At 45.9% G+C, this 17,090-nt stretch overlaps 2 protein-coding genes across 4 annotated transcripts in view; one reads left to right on the forward strand and one right to left on the reverse strand.

Annotated features, from left to right (window-relative positions):
• The window catches only part of LOC110983199 (uncharacterized), a 45,047-nt gene that overhangs the window by 23,322 nt on the left and 4,635 nt on the right, over window positions 1-17,090 (forward strand). The window lies entirely within an intron of this gene.
• The window catches only part of LOC110983197 (uncharacterized), a 39,699-nt gene that overhangs the window by 5,846 nt on the left and 16,763 nt on the right, over window positions 1-17,090 (reverse strand). The window contains exons 4-5 of one of the 3 annotated variants that reach the window (XM_087139255.1): window positions 2,626-16,636; window positions 1,584-1,641 (exon numbers count right to left, since the gene is read on the reverse strand). In XM_087139255.1, coding sequence (XP_086995381.1) covers window positions 1,625-1,641; window positions 2,626-16,636 — 14,028 coding nt within the window. In that variant the 3' untranslated portion in view covers window positions 1,584-1,624. Of the gene's footprint in view, window positions 1-895; window positions 1,115-1,583; window positions 1,642-2,625; window positions 16,637-17,090 lie in introns of those variants that run through there. The other 2 variants (XM_087139249.1, XM_022242253.2) reach the window with 2 other exon arrangements.

The following is a 17,090-nucleotide window of genomic DNA, read 5'->3' on the forward strand; positions in this document are numbered from 1 at the left end:
ATCACCAATACCTTCAGTGCCATTTTCAGAGTCTGCTGTTTGCATGTGGGGTGCAAACATAATGTCTGAATCAAACAGATAAATTTGCTTGAACTTTGTCATTTGTTCTTCCTCTTTGGGTGACAGTTTAGAGGGTTCCTCCTTAGTTTGAGGATTATCCTCACATGATTTGTCAATTACTTTTGGATCAGCTGTCTCATTGGAAAGAGATGCATTCTCTAACTGAATTTGCTCAGACACGGATGTCTCCTGTTCGGTTTCCATGCTGCTTTCATCCACACACTCTCCTTCCGTGGGGAAAAGAGGCTTCTTTCGGTTTGCCTCCAATTCTTCAACAATCCTGGGTGATGCAGAGCGCTTTGGTTTTGGAGGGGGAGCTCCTGGTGGTAGTGGCATCTCCTTGACTGCTTCTGCAACTTTGTTCAGGTCTTCAATACTTGAATACATGATACCACGCTCAGCCAGAAGGCTAGACGTGGAAATGTTAGACATTTGGGATAAAAGAAGTGGGCCCCGACTTCCTTCAAGTGAGGCAGCTTGGCCATGGGTATCTTTTTTGTGGGAGTACATGTCTGGCAATGAAAATGTGCTGTGCCTTTTGTCTTTTGATTCAAAAGGTTGGGTGGAGGTGAAAGCTTTTCTACCATGAACTGGAGGCACTTCTATCGAAGATGAAGATGAAAATGATTTTAAAGAATGCTCAGACACTGGAGACCCAGGGACATCACCTTTTAGTAAGTGTTCTTGAGGTGAAATTTTTATGGAGGGCGGGGGCGGGGCTGCCCGTTTTTTGGTACCAGACCTAGACGAATTTGAAGAGTTACTGTCAACTGAAACCCTAGGCCCTGGCAAAAATTCTGCAGGGGAGTAAGCAACAGGACTGCTATTGCTAACAGATATATCTACACCTTCAGGGCTTTTTGCAGAAACACTATCACATCTACTGACTCTTGCTGGTGGAGAAATATCCCAAGTTTCTTGAGGGATTTCTGTGCCTTTCTTGGTCTTTTTCTTCCCGAACAGCTTGCCTAATGTTCCCACCTTGCCCTCCCTCTGGCTCTCAGATTTTGACATTTTTTTCTGTTGCGTGTGGTGTGCATGCAGTCTGTCACCCCTGTTGGACGACATGCGGTTAACATCATTTACTGTTTCAGAAAGTAGCGATAGAATATGCAAGAAAAACAGAAAAAGCAAGCAGAATTATCTAAGTGGCATCACAACAACCGTCCATGCAAGCAAGTAGCAATCTATTAAAGTAATCATGCAGTCACACTCTGGGGAAATTTGTTCACAGCAAAATGCAATGTGCATGAACAGCAAAATCAAAGCAAATGCAATGGAGTGAGATTCTTCTTACGAATGAACTCATGACAAAGAAACAACATCTGTATCCCTTCTCCAACATCACTGATTAGAATTCTGTGATGAGACAATTGAACTCAAAATGTGATACAAGTTTACTTGATTGTTTGCTGTTGCAATTTATCACAAGGAGAAAGGCACCAACGTTATTTCATTGACGTGCTGAAATGTGCATGCACATTAAAACGCCAAGACCACTGGTGAATGAATGGTCCTCATACCTTTTGAAACTATAGCAGCTGCATTTGATTATCGAGCCAATCTATGCTACTTGTGTTCCTGGTACCACAAAATCAACAAGAAATCTCATCTTAGGACAGGAAAATCCTGCAACACATTTCATGAGAGTTATCAAACTAGACATCTACACCCGTCCTCATTTTCAGCAAACGGATTTCATCTTTGATGAAATATCTTTCAAGCTTTAGAGTTTAGAAAGTTCTTGCATACAGCAACCTTTGACATCAGTTCCATTAGCAAAAGCCAAAGAATTTTTTTTTTTGCCAACACACTTATCTACAAATTCTGATGTTGGCATTTGATCACAAATTTATTTTCTATTATTGAATTAAAGTTACTCCATAAAAATTCATTTTCTAAAAATGCATAATTTTGTTTACTGTCGGGGAAAGGTACCATACAGTTTGCTGCAAATTGGCAATTCCACGAGGAAGTGGAAATTGGTCATGCTGTAAATGACCTAATTCATAATAAACCAATTGCACCCACTAAGTCACGTGACCTATAGTGGGTATCAAACATCAACAAATATAGCGTCATCCCAAAGCAAATGTGTCGTATTATTTATCAAAAATAAAGCTGACAATCAGTACAGCACACAGCCTGCAGATGTGTTGGGTACTATATCAAAAGTTGGCTTCATATTTGGGAAATACTTAAAACACACTTTGCTATAGGGTTTGTTCATGTTTGATACCCACTCTAGGTCATGTGACTTTTCGGGTACAATTGGTCTTTAGATTTTTGGAAAAATTTATTTTTGTGAATGAACATGGACATAAATGGTAAAACCAGTAATTTCCACTTTAAATTTTGGGAAATCTTTTAGTGCATGCATTACAAATGATGAGGTCAGAAACAGCACGACCAACTTCCATTTGCATGTGGAATGGCTTAGATGTCACTTGTCAACATCAGTAACTTACAAGAATAGTCTTGTAATTTCTAGAAATTCATTAGTTAAATTTAAATTTGAGCATTAAGCTAGTCTTTACTACATGAATCACATTAAGCTTTACTCACCATCAGACCTACTGGAGTGTGATGGGTGTTCAGCACGGGGTCCTAAGTCTTCATCAGCATTGCCTTCATCTGGTATTTGTACAATGTGTTGACGAGCTCTGCGGCTGAAAAACTTCCCCAAAGACTTCTTTTCCTTGGAGTGGGAATGTTCTTTGGCATGTGCCGCCAAATCATCTGCATCATCTCCATTTGCATTATTGTTCACATTGAGTTCTACAATACTGTGCCTCGACTCCGTCTCTTGCTGCTGTGTGTTGCTGTTGTTGTTGTTTGAATTGGGATTGTCAGAGTCACTTGAGTCCTTTTTGCCAAATCCCAATGTTGACATAATTTTGGAGCCAATGCCTTCATCAGAGTCTGAGGATGAGCTAGAGCTGGAGCTGGAGCTGGAGCTGGAACTTGAATCTTTGGAAAAACCTATTGAACTGAAGAATCCTTTCTTTTCCTTCTTTTTCTTTTTTGGGCGGGCCTTTCCTTCTGCTTTGACATCGACATCAGCTTTGCCTGCTACTGAGCCCGACATTTCTGGCAGTTTAACCGAAAGTCCTCCAGAAGCAGCTTTGTCGACATCAACTTCACCGCCAACTCCACCCCCTATTCCAATGTCTGCACTTGGTAGATCCACAGAAACACCACCATCAACAGATGATCCCTCACTCTCCTTTTTCTTCTTGCCCTTTCCTCTCTTCTTCCGCTTTGCTTTACCACCAGCAGAACCAGAGACTTTAGGTATGTCCACATTCGCTGAGCCAGATAAATCAACACCTGCATCACCCCCTGATGACACATCTGGTTTTGTAGCACCAACATTAGTGTCAACATCTCCACTAAGACCACCGCTAATATCAAGGCCACCACTCACAGCACCACCCATATCTCCACCTAACGAACCCTCTGGTTTAGCTGCTTTAACATCCAGGTCAACTTTGGGCTTAATAACATCACTGCCAAACCCTGCACTAAGATCAGCTCCAATTCTTCCATCCGAACCACCACCAATGCCAAATCCTCCAGCCACAGATGGAACATCAGGTTGCACTCCATCCCCACTGAGTCCTCCACTGCTTCCACCAAGGCTGGCACTGCCAATGTCTAGTCCGCCCACAGAAAGTGAACCATCAGGCTTCGGTACATCAACATCCACACCAATTCTTCCATCTCTAGTTCCACCTACATCACCAGTTACATCAAGTCCCCCACCTGTGGACAATAAACCTTCTGGCTTGGGAGCTGAAACATCTACATCAATTTTTCCATCCCCAAAGCCACCTATACTACCACCTAGGCCTCCACCAATCTCTAGTCCTCCACTAACATCTCCAGTGTCCACATCCACTCCACCTACAGATAGTGAACCCACTGGTTCTGGTGCTGCAACGTCTACCTTCCCATCAACAATTCCGCCAAGTGCTGAAGCAACTCCTCCTCCAAGACCTCCACCAAATCCAAATCCCCCACTTACATCACCACCTACATCCAGTCCTGGTTTGGGAGATACAATGTCTACATCTATTCTTCTGTCTCCATTTCCACCAATATCTCCTCCAAGGCCTCTACCGATACCACCTACACCCAGTCCTCCACCTACAGAGAGTGAAGCATCTTGTTGGGGGGCTGCGACATCTACATCTATTTTCCCTTCTCCAATTCCACCAATACCTCCTCCAAGGCCTCCACCAATGTCACCACCTGCATTCAGTCCTCCGCCTACAGAAATTGAACCATCTGGTTTGGGGGCTGAAGCATCCATATCTATTTTCCCATCTCCAATTCCACCAATACCTCCTCCAAGGCCTCCACCAATTTCAGCACCTGCATCCAGTCCTCCACCTACAGAAATTGAGCCATCTGGTTCGGGGGCTGCAGCATCAACATCTATTTTTTCATCTCCAATTCCACCAATACCTCCTCCAAGGCCTCCACCAATGTCACCACCTGCATCCAAACCTCCGCCTACAGAAATTGAACCACTTGGTTTGGGGGCTTCAACATTCAATTCAAGTTTTCCATCAGCAGCTACATCATCAGGTCCTTTGGCTTTGCTTGAAAATCCAAATGAAGGCAATTTGATTTTAAATCCTTCCTTACCCTCACCATCAGACTCTGAAGAACTAGATGAACTGCTGCTTGAACTGCTGCTTGATTTCTCATCCTTTCTCCCAAATCCAAAACCAAACCCTCCTTTCTTTTTTCCCTTGGGTTTTCTGGGTTTCCCTTTCTTGCCAAGCTTCAATCCAACATCTGGTATTTGGCATTCTATCTTGCCATCCCCACCTCCACCTGTATCAAGGCTTCCACCAAGGGATAGACTACCACTTCCATCAAGATTCCCACCAACATCAGGCTTTGCTACGTCAAAAGATCCATCAACATCTCCACCTACGCCACCTTTTACATCACCTCCAATTTCAAGACCTCCACCAAAACCTCCACCAGATGAAATGAACCCTGGTTTAGTTGCTTTTGCACTGATATCAGCTTCAGGTTTAACTACATCACCTTCAAAACCTCCACCAAATCTGCCACCACCCAAATTCTGCTCTCCACCTATAGCCAATGATCCGTCTGGCTTTGGAACTTGAGCATCCACATCAATATCTCCAACTCCAAAGCTTCCACCAGCACCACCACCAATGCCTCCACCAAAACTGGCGATGCCATCTCCACTTACATCAGGTCCAGTAAGAGAGAGTGAACCTTGGGGATCAGGTGCTGAAACATCTACATTAAGTTTTCCATCTCCAATACCACCAAGGCCTCCGCCAAGACCAATGCCTCCACCACCTAGTCCACCTACTGAGAGTGAGGCATCTGGTGTAGGTGCTGAGACATCCACATCCACTTTTCCATCTCCAATTCCGCCGAGGTCTCCACCAATACCTCCGCCAAGGCCCCCACCAATACCTCCTCCAAGTCCTCTGCCAACACCCTTACCTCCCTCTTCTGTAAGTGAGATATCTGGTTTCGGTGTTGAGACATCTACGTTCACTTTACCATCTCCAATTCCACCAAGGCCCCCACCAAGGCCCTCACCAAGTCCAAGTCCTCCACCAACATTCCCACTTCCATCTAGTCCTCCGTCTACCGACAGTGAGGCATCTGGTTTAGGTATCGAGACATCTACACCCAGTTTTCCATCTCCAATTCCGCTGAGGCCTGCACCAATACCTCCTCCAAAGCTCCCGCCAAGCCCTCCGGCAACACCCTTACCTCCCTCTACTGTAAGTGAAGCATCTGGTTTAGGTGCTGAGACATTTACGTCCGCTTTACCATCTCCAATTCCACCAAGGCCCCCACCAAGACCAAGTCCTCCGCCAACATTCCCACTTCCATCTAGTCCTCCACCTACCGAGAATGAGGCATCTGGTTTTGGTGCAGAGGCATCCACATCCAGTTTTCCATTTCCAGTTCCACCAAGACCCCCACCAAGACCAAGTCCTCCGCCTACTGAGAATGTGGCATCTGGTTTAGGTGCTGAAACATCTACATCCACTTTTTGATCTCCAATTCCACTGAGGCTTCCACCAATACCTCCTCCAACACTCCCACTTCCATTTAGTCCTCCTACTGAGAATGAGGCATCTGGTTTAGGTGCTGAGACATCTATATCCACTTTTTGATCTCCAATTCCACCGAGGCCTCCACCAATACCTCCTCCAACACTCCCACTTCCATTTAGTCCTCCTACGGAGAATGAGGTATCTGGCTTGGGTGCCGAGACATTGATATCCACCTTTCCATCTCCAAATCCACCAAGCCCCCCACCAAGACCAAATCCTCCACCAACACCTCCCCTTCCATCAAGTCCTCCATCTACTGATAGTGAGGCATCCGGCTTAGGTGTTGAGACGTCCACACCAATTTTTCCACTTCCAACGTCTCCACCAATGCCGATGCTATCAGCATGGCCACCATCTATATTTCCAACTACTGCAGGAACTTCAGGCCTGTCAACATCCAAACCAATGTTCCCATCTCCAGAACCAGTGATATCTCCAGCAATTCCTCCTTCTACAGAAACACCAGGTGCTTTTGGCTTGCCTGAAAATCCAAAACTTGGCATTTTGACTTTAAAACCACCTTTTCCTTCTTGGTCTGATTCTGAGGAACTGGAACTGCTGCTTGAAGTCCCATCTCCCTTTCCTCCAAATCCAAAACTAAAGCCTCCTTTCTTCTTCCCTTTTGGCTTTTTTGGTTTTCCCTTCTTGTCAATATTTAATCCAACATCCGGAACTTTAATTTTTCCATCTCCACCACTTATGTCTATTCCTCCACCCAGAGAAACATCTGGTTTTGGTACTGCCACATTTGCATGTAGTCTTTCATCTCCATCAACTCCTCCACCAATATCTCCACCTGCAAAGAAGGATCCATCAGGTTTGGGTGCTGCAACATCAACGCCACTAATGGTCCCACCATCTGAGATTGAGGCATCAGGTTTTGCAGCTTTTGCCTCAATGTCAACACTTGGGGTAACAATATCGCCACCTGCACTCACATCCAGTCCTCCATCCTTTTTACCACCTAAGCCAAATCCAAATTTGCCCTTCTTTTTCTTTGGGCTGCCTTTCCCCTTTACATCTACACTTCCTGACACCTTTGGTGGCGAGGCATCAACATTTTCATCTGCATCTCCAGAGACTTTATGTTTAGACTTGCCAAAGTGTATAGAAGGCATGCCAAAGCTGCCCCGTTTCCCAGACCCTCTCTTTTTATCATCTCTGTGCAAGTCTATGTCAGCTTTGCCATCAAAGTCTGCTTTAACACTTGGTCCACTTGGCTGATCCACTGAAATGTCAGCATCAGGTTTTTTTACCTCCAACTCACCATCAAGAGATACGCCAGCACTGCCACCAGTAGGTTTGAATTTTCCTTCAGCACCAACATCGATGTTCCCACCTTGATTGAGGTCATAGTCTCCTTTTCCTCCTTTCATCTTTGGTAACCCAAAAGATGGCATGTGAAAACCTTTCTTCTTTTTGCCAGATCCTTTACCTTTTCCACCAAAACTAATGTTGCCATCAATCTCAGCATCAAGGGATGCATCTGGTGTTTCAACATTTAAGGAAGCATCAGGGCTAGAGAGTTTACCACTTGGTAGATCAACTGAAACTCCACCTTCAGGTTTTGGAGTCTTAACGTCAACATCTAAAGCCTTTGCCACTCCCCCTAGGTCAGGGCCTTCAATGTTGATAGAAGTCTTTGGTAGGTTTACATCTACTTCTGCACCACTTTTAGGGACATCAATGCTACCAGACACACCGATACCAATGCCAGCACCACCCTTCTTGTCTACATCTGGGCCTTGAACATCTCCAGATATTTCTGGACCTTTCAGTTTCCCTCCAGCATCACCTTTGACTTTTGGCCCCTTGATGCCACCTCTCAGGCCAATGCCTCCCTTGCCATCATCAGACTCCGAATCACTAGAGCTGCTTCCGTCTCCCTTTCCTTTAAAGCCAAAGCCAAATGATGGCATGTGAAATCCTCCACCTTTTTTCTTTTTGGGGCTCTTCTTTTTGCCGCTAGCAGACAAACTGACATCAACTTCAGGAATATTGACACTTCCTCCTATAGATGCATCTGGACCTTTACCTGACATGTCTATGTCAGGTTTAGATGCTTTGCCATCAATGTCAACACCTACACCTCCAATCTTCGGACCTTCGATGGAAAGTGAGGCATCTCCTTCAGGCAGTTCTACTTTTCCTCCAGCACCTCCACCAATATTCAAGTCAACATCAGGACCAGATACCTTTGGACCTTTTACATCCCCTTCGATCTTGAGTTCTCCATCTACGTCGACATCACCATGTCCTTTGCCTTTACCCTTGGGTAAGTGTATGGAGGGGACGTTGATTGAGGGCATGTGGAATCGGCCCTTTTTCTTCCCAGATCCTTTACGTTTGCCCCCCAAGTCAAAATCGGCATCAATATCTCCACCCACATCAACATCTGAAATCTTTCCGCTTGGAAGATCAACAGAAATATCAGCATCTGGTTTCGAAGCTTTAACATCCAAGTCCAAGGATTTGCTCACCCCACCAAGGTCTGGGCCTGCAATGTCAACAGAAGCTTTTGGTAGGCTTATATCTGCATCACCTTTGGGGGCATCAATGCCACCTGACACATCGATGCCGAAGCCAGCACCGCCCTTCACATCAGCATTTGGTCCTTTCATGTCTCCTGACATATCTGGGCCTTTCAGTTTCCAACCAGCATCTCCTTTTGAAGTATCAATCCCACCTGCCACATTGATGTCAATGCCAGCACCACCCCTCACATCTACATCTGGTCCTTCTAAATCACCCGATATTTCTGGACCTTTCAGTTTCCCTCCAGCATCACCTTTGACTTTTGGACCTTTGATGCCACCTCTCAGGCCAATTCCACCCTTGCCATCATCAGATTCTGAATCACTGGAGCTGCTGCTTCCATCTCTCTTTCCTTTGAAGCCAAAGCCAAATGATGGCATGTGAAATCCTCCACCTGTTTTCTTTTTGGGGCTCTTCTTTTTGCCGCTACCAGACAAACTGACATCAATACCAGGAGCATCGACACTTCCTCCTATAGATGCAACTGGAATTTTACCTGACATGTCAATGTCAGGTTCAGAAGCTTTGCCATCAAATTCAACACCTACACCTCCTCCAATCTTCGGTCCTCCAATGGAGACTGCGGCATCTCCTTCAGGTATTTCTACTTTACCTCCAGCATCTCCACCAACATTCAAGTCAACATCAGGACCAGATACCTTTGGACCTTTTACATCCCCTTCGATCTTGAGTTCTCCATCTATGTCGACATCACCATGTCCTTTGCCTTTACCCTTGGGTAAGTGTATGGAGGGGACGTTGATTGAGGGCATGTGGAATCGACCCTTTTTCTTTCCAGATCCTTTACGTTTGCCTCCCAAGTTAAAATCGGCATCAATATCTCCACCTACATCAACATCTCCTGAAAGCTTTCCACTTGGAACATCAACAGAAACATCAGCATCTGGTTTTGAAGTTTTGACATCTACATCTAAGGATTTGCTCACTCCAAAGTCTGGGCTAGGTATGTCAACAGAAACCTTCGGTAGGCTTGTATCTACATCTGCATCACCTTTGGGGGTATCAATGCCACCTGACACGCCAATGCCAAAGCCGGCACCACCCTTCACATCAACATCTGGACCTTTCAAGTCTCCAGAAATATTTGGGCCTTTTACTTTCCCACCAGCACTACCTTTCACTTTTGGGCCTTTGATGCCACCTTTCAAGCCAGTGCCTCCCTTGCCATCATCAGATTCTGAATCACTGGAGCTACTTCCATCCCCCTTTCCTTTGAAACCAAAACCAAATGATGGCAAATGAAATCCTCCACCTTTTTTCTTTTTCGGGCTCTTCTTTTTGCCACTAAGAGACAAATTTACATCAACATCAGGAGCATTGACAATTCCTCCAATCGATGCATCTGGACCTTTATCTGATACATGTATGTCGGGTTTAGATGCTTTGCCATCAATGTCAAGACCTACACCTCCTCCAGTCTTCGGTCCTCCAATGGAGACTGTGGCATCTCCTTCAGGTAGCTCTACTTTTCCTCCAGCACCTCCACCAATATTCAAGCCAACATCAGGACCAGATACCTTTGGACCTTTTACATCCCCTTCAATCTTGAGTTCTCCATCTATGTCGACATCACCATGTCCTTTGCCTTTACCCTTTGGCAAGTGTATGGAGGGCATGTTGATTGAGGGCATGTGGAATCGGCCCTTTTTCTTTCCAGATCCTTTACGTTTGCCTCCCAAGTCAAAATCGGCATCAATATCTCCGCCTACACCAACATCTCCTGAAAGCTTTCCACTTGGAAGATCAACAGAAATAGCAGCATCTGGTTTTGAAGCTTTGACATCTATGTCCAAGGATTTGCTCACCCCACCAAGGTCTGGGCCTGCAATGTCAACAGAAGCTTTTGGTAGGCTTATATCTGCATCACCTTTGGGGGCATCAATGCCACCTGACACACCAATGCCGAAGCCGGCACCGCCCTTCACATCAGCATTTGGTCCTTTCATGTCTCTTGACATATCTGGGCCTTTCAGTTTCCAACCAGCATCTCCTTTTGAAGTATCAATCCCACCTGCCACATTGATGTCAATGCCAGCACCACCCCTCACATCTACATCTGGTCCTTCTAAATCACCCGATATTTCTGGACCTTTCAGTTTCCCTCCAGCATCACCTTTGACTTTTGGACCTTTGATGCCACCTCTCAGGCCAATTCCACCCTTGCCATCATCAGATTCTGAATCACTGGAGCTGCTGCTTCCATCTCTCTTTCCTTTGAAGCCAAAGCCAAATGATGGCATGTGAAATCCTCCACCTTTCTTTTTGGGGCTCTTTTTTTTGCCGCTACCAGACAAACTGACGTTAATATCAGGAGCATCGACACTTCCTCCAATTGATGCATCTGGAACTTTACCTGACATGTCTATGTTGGGTTTAGATGCTTCGCCGTCAAATTCAACACCTACACCTCCTCCAATCTTCGGTCCTCCAATGGAGACTGAGGTATCTCCTTCAGGTAGCTGTACTTGTCCTCCAGCATCTCTACCAACATTCAAGTCAACATCAGGGCCAGATGCCTTTGGACCTTTCACCTCCCCTTCGATCTTGAGTTCTCCATCTATGTCAACATCTCCATGTCCTTTGCCTTTACCCTTGGGTAAGTGTATGGAGGGCATGTTAATTGAGGGCATGTGGAATCGGCCCTTTTTCTTCCCAGATCCACCAATATTGCCTCTTAGGTCAACGTCTCCATCCACATATGCATCCATGTCAACATCGGTATCTATTCCAGCCTTGCCACTTGGAATCTCAACAGAAACACCTGCATCTGGTTTTGTGGTTTTAACATCAACATCCAGGGATTCGGTAACCCCACCAAGGTCAGGACCCTTGATGCCAACAGAGCCCTTAGGTAAGTTTACATCCACATCACCTTTGGGGATATCAATGCCACCAGACATCCCAATACCAAAGCCACCAATGCCCCTTACATCAGCATCTGGGCCTTCTATGTCTCCAGAAATTTCTGGGCCATTCAATTTCACACTTGCATCTCCCACTTCTGGGCCCTTGATACCACCCTGCGGTAGGTTGACATCCACATCTACATCTCCTTTGGGGAGATCAATGCCGCCTGCTAAATCAATACCAATGCCAGCTCCACCGGTCACATCAGCATCTGGAGCTTCTATGTCACCAGATATTTGGGGGCCTTTTAATTGCCCACCAACACCACCTTTAACTTTGGGGCCTTTGATGCCACCTCCTAGGCCAATCCTACCTTTGCCATCATCAGACTCTGAATCACTAGAGCTGCTTCCATCTCCTTTTCCTTTAAAGCCAAAACCAAATGATGGCAAGTGAAATCCTCCACCTTTCTTCTTTTTGTGGCTTTTTTTCCCATCAAGAGCCAAATCAACTTCTGCATCAGGTGTTTCAACACCATTTTGAATGGATACATGTGGTGCCTTTCCTGACAAGTCAACATTTGGTTTAGATGCTTTGCCATCGACATCAACATCCAAGCCACCTTTAATCTTTGGTCCCTGGACAGAAAGTGAGGCATCTCCTTCAGGCAGCTCCACTTTTCCTGCAGCACCTCCACCTACATGCAAGTCAAAATCAGGGCCTGATACTTTTGGACCTTTCACATCTCCTCCAATGTCCAACTCTCCACTAACATCCAGATTTCCCTTTCCATCAAGCGAGGGGCCTTTAATATCACCAGCAACTCCACCTCCAACGTCAACATGTGTATCACCCTTTACCTCAGTATCTGGGATGGCTCCGGATACTTTGCCATGCTTGTGCTTGGGGCCAGAAAATCCAAAATTGAATGATGGTAAATGAAATCCAAACCCCGCTTTTTTCTTTGAACCTTTGCCATCAAGAGACAAATCTGCATCTGTGCCTGGTGTATCTACTTTAAGATCCCCTTTTACTCCAGGAGCATCCAAATCAACTCTTCCTCGAACATCTCCACCAACTGAGGCTTCACCTTCAGGCAGATTTACGTCTGTGCCACCTTCAACTTCCAAATCCACGTCTGGCACATCAATGTCACCTTTGCCCTTGCCCTTAAACTTTGAAAAGCTTGGGAGGTTGAAACTAGGAAGTCGGAACTTTTTACCTTTTCCAGATACCTTTCCATCTAAGCTGAGGTCTGCCCCAGGTGTATCCACATCAAGAGAACCAGACACCCCTCCTCCAGCTGCCAATTCACCACTTGGAACGTCTATGTCAACAGATGCATCAGGCTTTGAGGTCTTAATATCAACATCAACAGATTTCTTTACACCACCAACATGAGGTCCTTCTAAATCAATAGTTGGACCTTTAACCCCAACTGATCCCTCTGGTCCTTTCACATTTCCGCCAATAGCAAGTGATCCATCCAGATCAGGGCCATCAACTGACACTTTGCCCTTTGGTAGCCTTACATCTGCTTCAGCATCTGGAGCAGAAATGCCACCTGATAGTGATGGTCCTCCAACAGCACCTCCAAATCCTGCTCCAATGTCCCCTTTGGGTAAATTGATATCTGCATCAATTCCAAACCCTCCAGATACACTTGAACCTGGTACTCCAACATTCACATCAACATCTGCATCTGGTGTCTTTATATCGGTACCTGCGTTGACTTCCATATCCACGTCTGGACCATCAGCCCTTGCCTTTTCTCCCATGCCGAATGATGGCAAACCAATGTGGAACCCCTTCTTTTTTCCTTTTGCTTTTCCATCATACTCTGGTGAATCTACGTCCAGTGAACCAGACAAACCGCCTGATCCTTTTGGTAGTTTCAGCTCAGCATCTGCACCACCTTTGACATCAACGGATCCCTCAGGACCTTTAAACTTTGCCCCAACATCAGGCCCATCAGCACTTCCAACATCTAGTGTGGCATTTACACCTCCACCAACACCTCCTTCAACATCTACATCTGGCATGTCAAATTCTCCACCACCAGCAGCTGATGCTTTGCCGGAACCTTTTCCTTTGAAAGTTGGAAGACCAAAAGATGGCAATTTGAATTTCCCTTTGCCAGAACCATGGGCATCGCTATGGCCAGACACATCAAGATCAACTTTGGGGGCATCCATATCAAGGGAACCAGATGGCCCATGAACATCACTATCCACACTAGGCCCCTTTGCCTTGATATCGATATCAACAGACTTTTTTACATCCAAATCGGCCCCTTTAACTTCAGCTTCACCAGAAAGCTTTGGAGCCTCAACATCTGCATCTCCAACAACGTCAAAGTCAGAAGCTGTGCTCAGTCTTCCCTCTGGTCTTTTAACAGAAACTTTGCCTTTTGCTTTGGCATCACCTGACCCGAATGAAGGGAATCTGAACTTTGGAAGTCTGAAGTGGAAGCCTCCCTTATCCTTTTTGCCACTAAGATCAGGCTTGCCACCTGGCACATCTGCTGTAATGCCAATACCACCTGACAAAGCTGAATCATCAACGTCAGTTCCAGAAATCTCACCAACATCAATACCAGAAGCCTTGACACCTCCTTCAGCACCCAGTGAGACATCTGGTACATTTACTTCTCCACCAATGTTTACACCACCGCCAATCTTGGGACCAGAAACATTGGCATCAGGTTCTGGAATTCCTCCCTTGATGCCAAGTCCACCACTTCCACCAATACCTCCACTGATGCCACCACCAAAGCTGGGAGCTTTGACATCTCCTCCAACCTCCAATGAGGCATCTGGTACCTTTACTCCTCCAGCTATGCTTGCATCACGATCAATCTTGGGACCAGAAACATCGACATCAGGTCCTGAAAATTCTCCCTTGATGCCAAGTCCACCACTTCCACCAACACCACCACCAATGTCACCACCAAAGCTGGGAGCTTTGACATCTCCGCCAACCCCCAATGAGGCATCTGGTACCTTTACTCCTCCACCTACGCTTGCATCACGATCAATCTTGGGGCCAGAAACATCGACATCAGGTCCTGAAAATCCTCCCTTGATGCCAAGTCCACCACTTCCACCAATACCTCCACTGATGCCACCACCAAAGCTGGGAGCTTTGACATCTCCTCCAACCCTCAGTGAAGTGTCAGGTGCCCTTACTCCTCCATCTATGCTTGCATCACCGCTCATCTTGGGACCAGAAGCATCAAAATCAGGTCCTGAAAATCCTCCCTTGATGCCAAGTCCACCACTTCCACCAATACCCCCACCAATGTCACCACCAAAGCTGGGAGCTTTGACATCTCCTCCAACCCCCAGTGAGGTGTCAGGTACTTTTACTCCCCCACCTATGCCTACATCACCACCAATCGTGGGACCAGATGCATCGACATCATGTCCTGAAATTCCGCCCTTGATGCCAAGTCCACCTCTTCCACCAATAGCCCCACCAATGTCACCTCCAAAGCTGGGAGCTTTGACATCTCCTCCAACCCCCAGTGAGGTGTCAGGTTCTTTTACTCCTCCACCTATGCCTACATCACCACCAATCGTGGGACCAGATGCATCGACATCAGGTCCTGAAATTCCACCCTTGATGCCAAGCCCACCTCCTTTACCAATACCACCCCCAAAGCTGGGAACCCCCAGAGAGGTGTCAGGTACTTTTACTCCTCCACCTATGCCTGCATCACCACCAATCTTGGGACCAGAGGCATCACCATCAGGTCCGGAAATTCCACCCTTTATGTCAAGCCCACCTCTCTCACCAAAGCTGGGAACTTTGACATCTCCAACCCCCAGTGAGGCATCTGGTATATTCACTCCTCCACCGAGGCCTGCATCACCTCCAATTGTGGGACCAGAAATATCGGTATCAGGTCCTGAAATTCCTCCTTTGATGCCAAGCCCACCAATGCCACCGCCAATGTTGGGAACCTTAACATCTCCTCCAACTCCCAGTGAGGCATCTGGGACATTTACTCCGATGTTTACATCACCGTCTCCTCCGATACCATCATCACCACCTAATGAAGCCTTTGGTCCTGAAACACTAACATCGGGTCCAGAGATTCCTCCCTTAAGGTCAAGTTCACCATCGCCATTCACACCTCCACCAAACCTGAAGTCTGCCTTCTTTGTCTTGACATCTGTATCAACATCTGCTTTCACTACAGCATCAGGAGGTTCAACATTAAATCCCACAACTCCTTTCAGATCAGCATTTGGAACTTCTACTGCTGCATCAGCATTGCCATTTATCTTGCGTTTTCCAAGCTTGGGCAACTTGAATTTTCCTCCCTTCTTGCGTTTAGATGGAGAACTCTTGCCTCCAGCACCAATGTTGAATTTAGCCTCTCCCTCTGGTGAGCCACTGATATCTGCTGATGCATCCAGGTTGGCTCCCACACCACCACTGATATCGGCTCCTGGAGCACCTCCTGATACATCTCCTTTGTGAAGGCTTCCTTGAAGTTTGAGGTTTTTGGTCTCAGCATCAGAGTCTGAATCAGAAGAGTCTGAATCCCCAGTAAAGAACTTTGCTATCTCAGCAAAGAAACCACCTTTCTTTGGAGAATGTCTTTTTGCATCTGGCATGTCAGCTTTGACAGTCACATCAGCTGAAGGGAGTGACGCATTTACATCAACATCAGCACCACCTGAGACACCAACCTTGGGTGTTTCCACTGCTGGTGTGTCAACGTCCATGGATGCACCTCCTTCTGCAGAAACAGATGGACCTTCTTTCCTCTTTCCATGTTTCAATCCTTTGTGTCCATTGATGCCAGCTGCAACATCTGCACCTCCCCCAATCTGTACTTCACCTTTGGGGAGCTCAACATCCAACTCTGCCTCGGCAGGAGTTCTTTTTCTGAACTTGGGGAAAGACGATCGCTTCTTGTGTTTCTTTCCATTTATATTCAGCTTCACGTCTGGTGCAGAGACATCAAGGCTTGCACCTGCAGAGGGCATATCCCCACTTACGCCAACACCTGCAGATGCTCCAGATGGAATGTCAGCCTGAAATAAGATACAGTAATAATTGTTAGTGAGACTAAACAGATGTTGAAAAAAAATCAGTTTTTCTCAGCATTAGGCTTGTTTAAAAACCTTAGAAAATGAAACGCAGTTGGGGTAAAGGAAAGGTTTACAGAAACTGCAAAAAACAACCAAGCAATGAAATTACGATGTCCAATATTAAAAAGTATTGCATCTAATAAATTACGTTCCTGAAAATTGTTTTGCTTAAGGTCTCAAATGGTGTGCAAAACCGATGGGGAAGTGCCAGTGAAAATAAAAGCATTAATGGTGTAACTTTGATCAAACAGTATCATAATTGGGTTTTACCAAATCATAACATATTTGATTTTGTTCCCCACTCTGAATAGCTGTTCCAAATATTCTTTGTTCTTCAATTTTAAATTTCTTAACAAAAAAGTGGCTCCGTCATGGACCCAAGAAGGAATAAAAGAAT

Source organism: Acanthaster planci, linkage group LG01 (assembly GCF_054643075.1).
Source record: "Acanthaster planci isolate LZ-2023a linkage group LG01, COTS_SCS, whole genome shotgun sequence".
Classification (NCBI taxonomy): domain Eukaryota; kingdom Metazoa; phylum Echinodermata; class Asteroidea; order Valvatida; family Acanthasteridae; genus Acanthaster; species Acanthaster planci.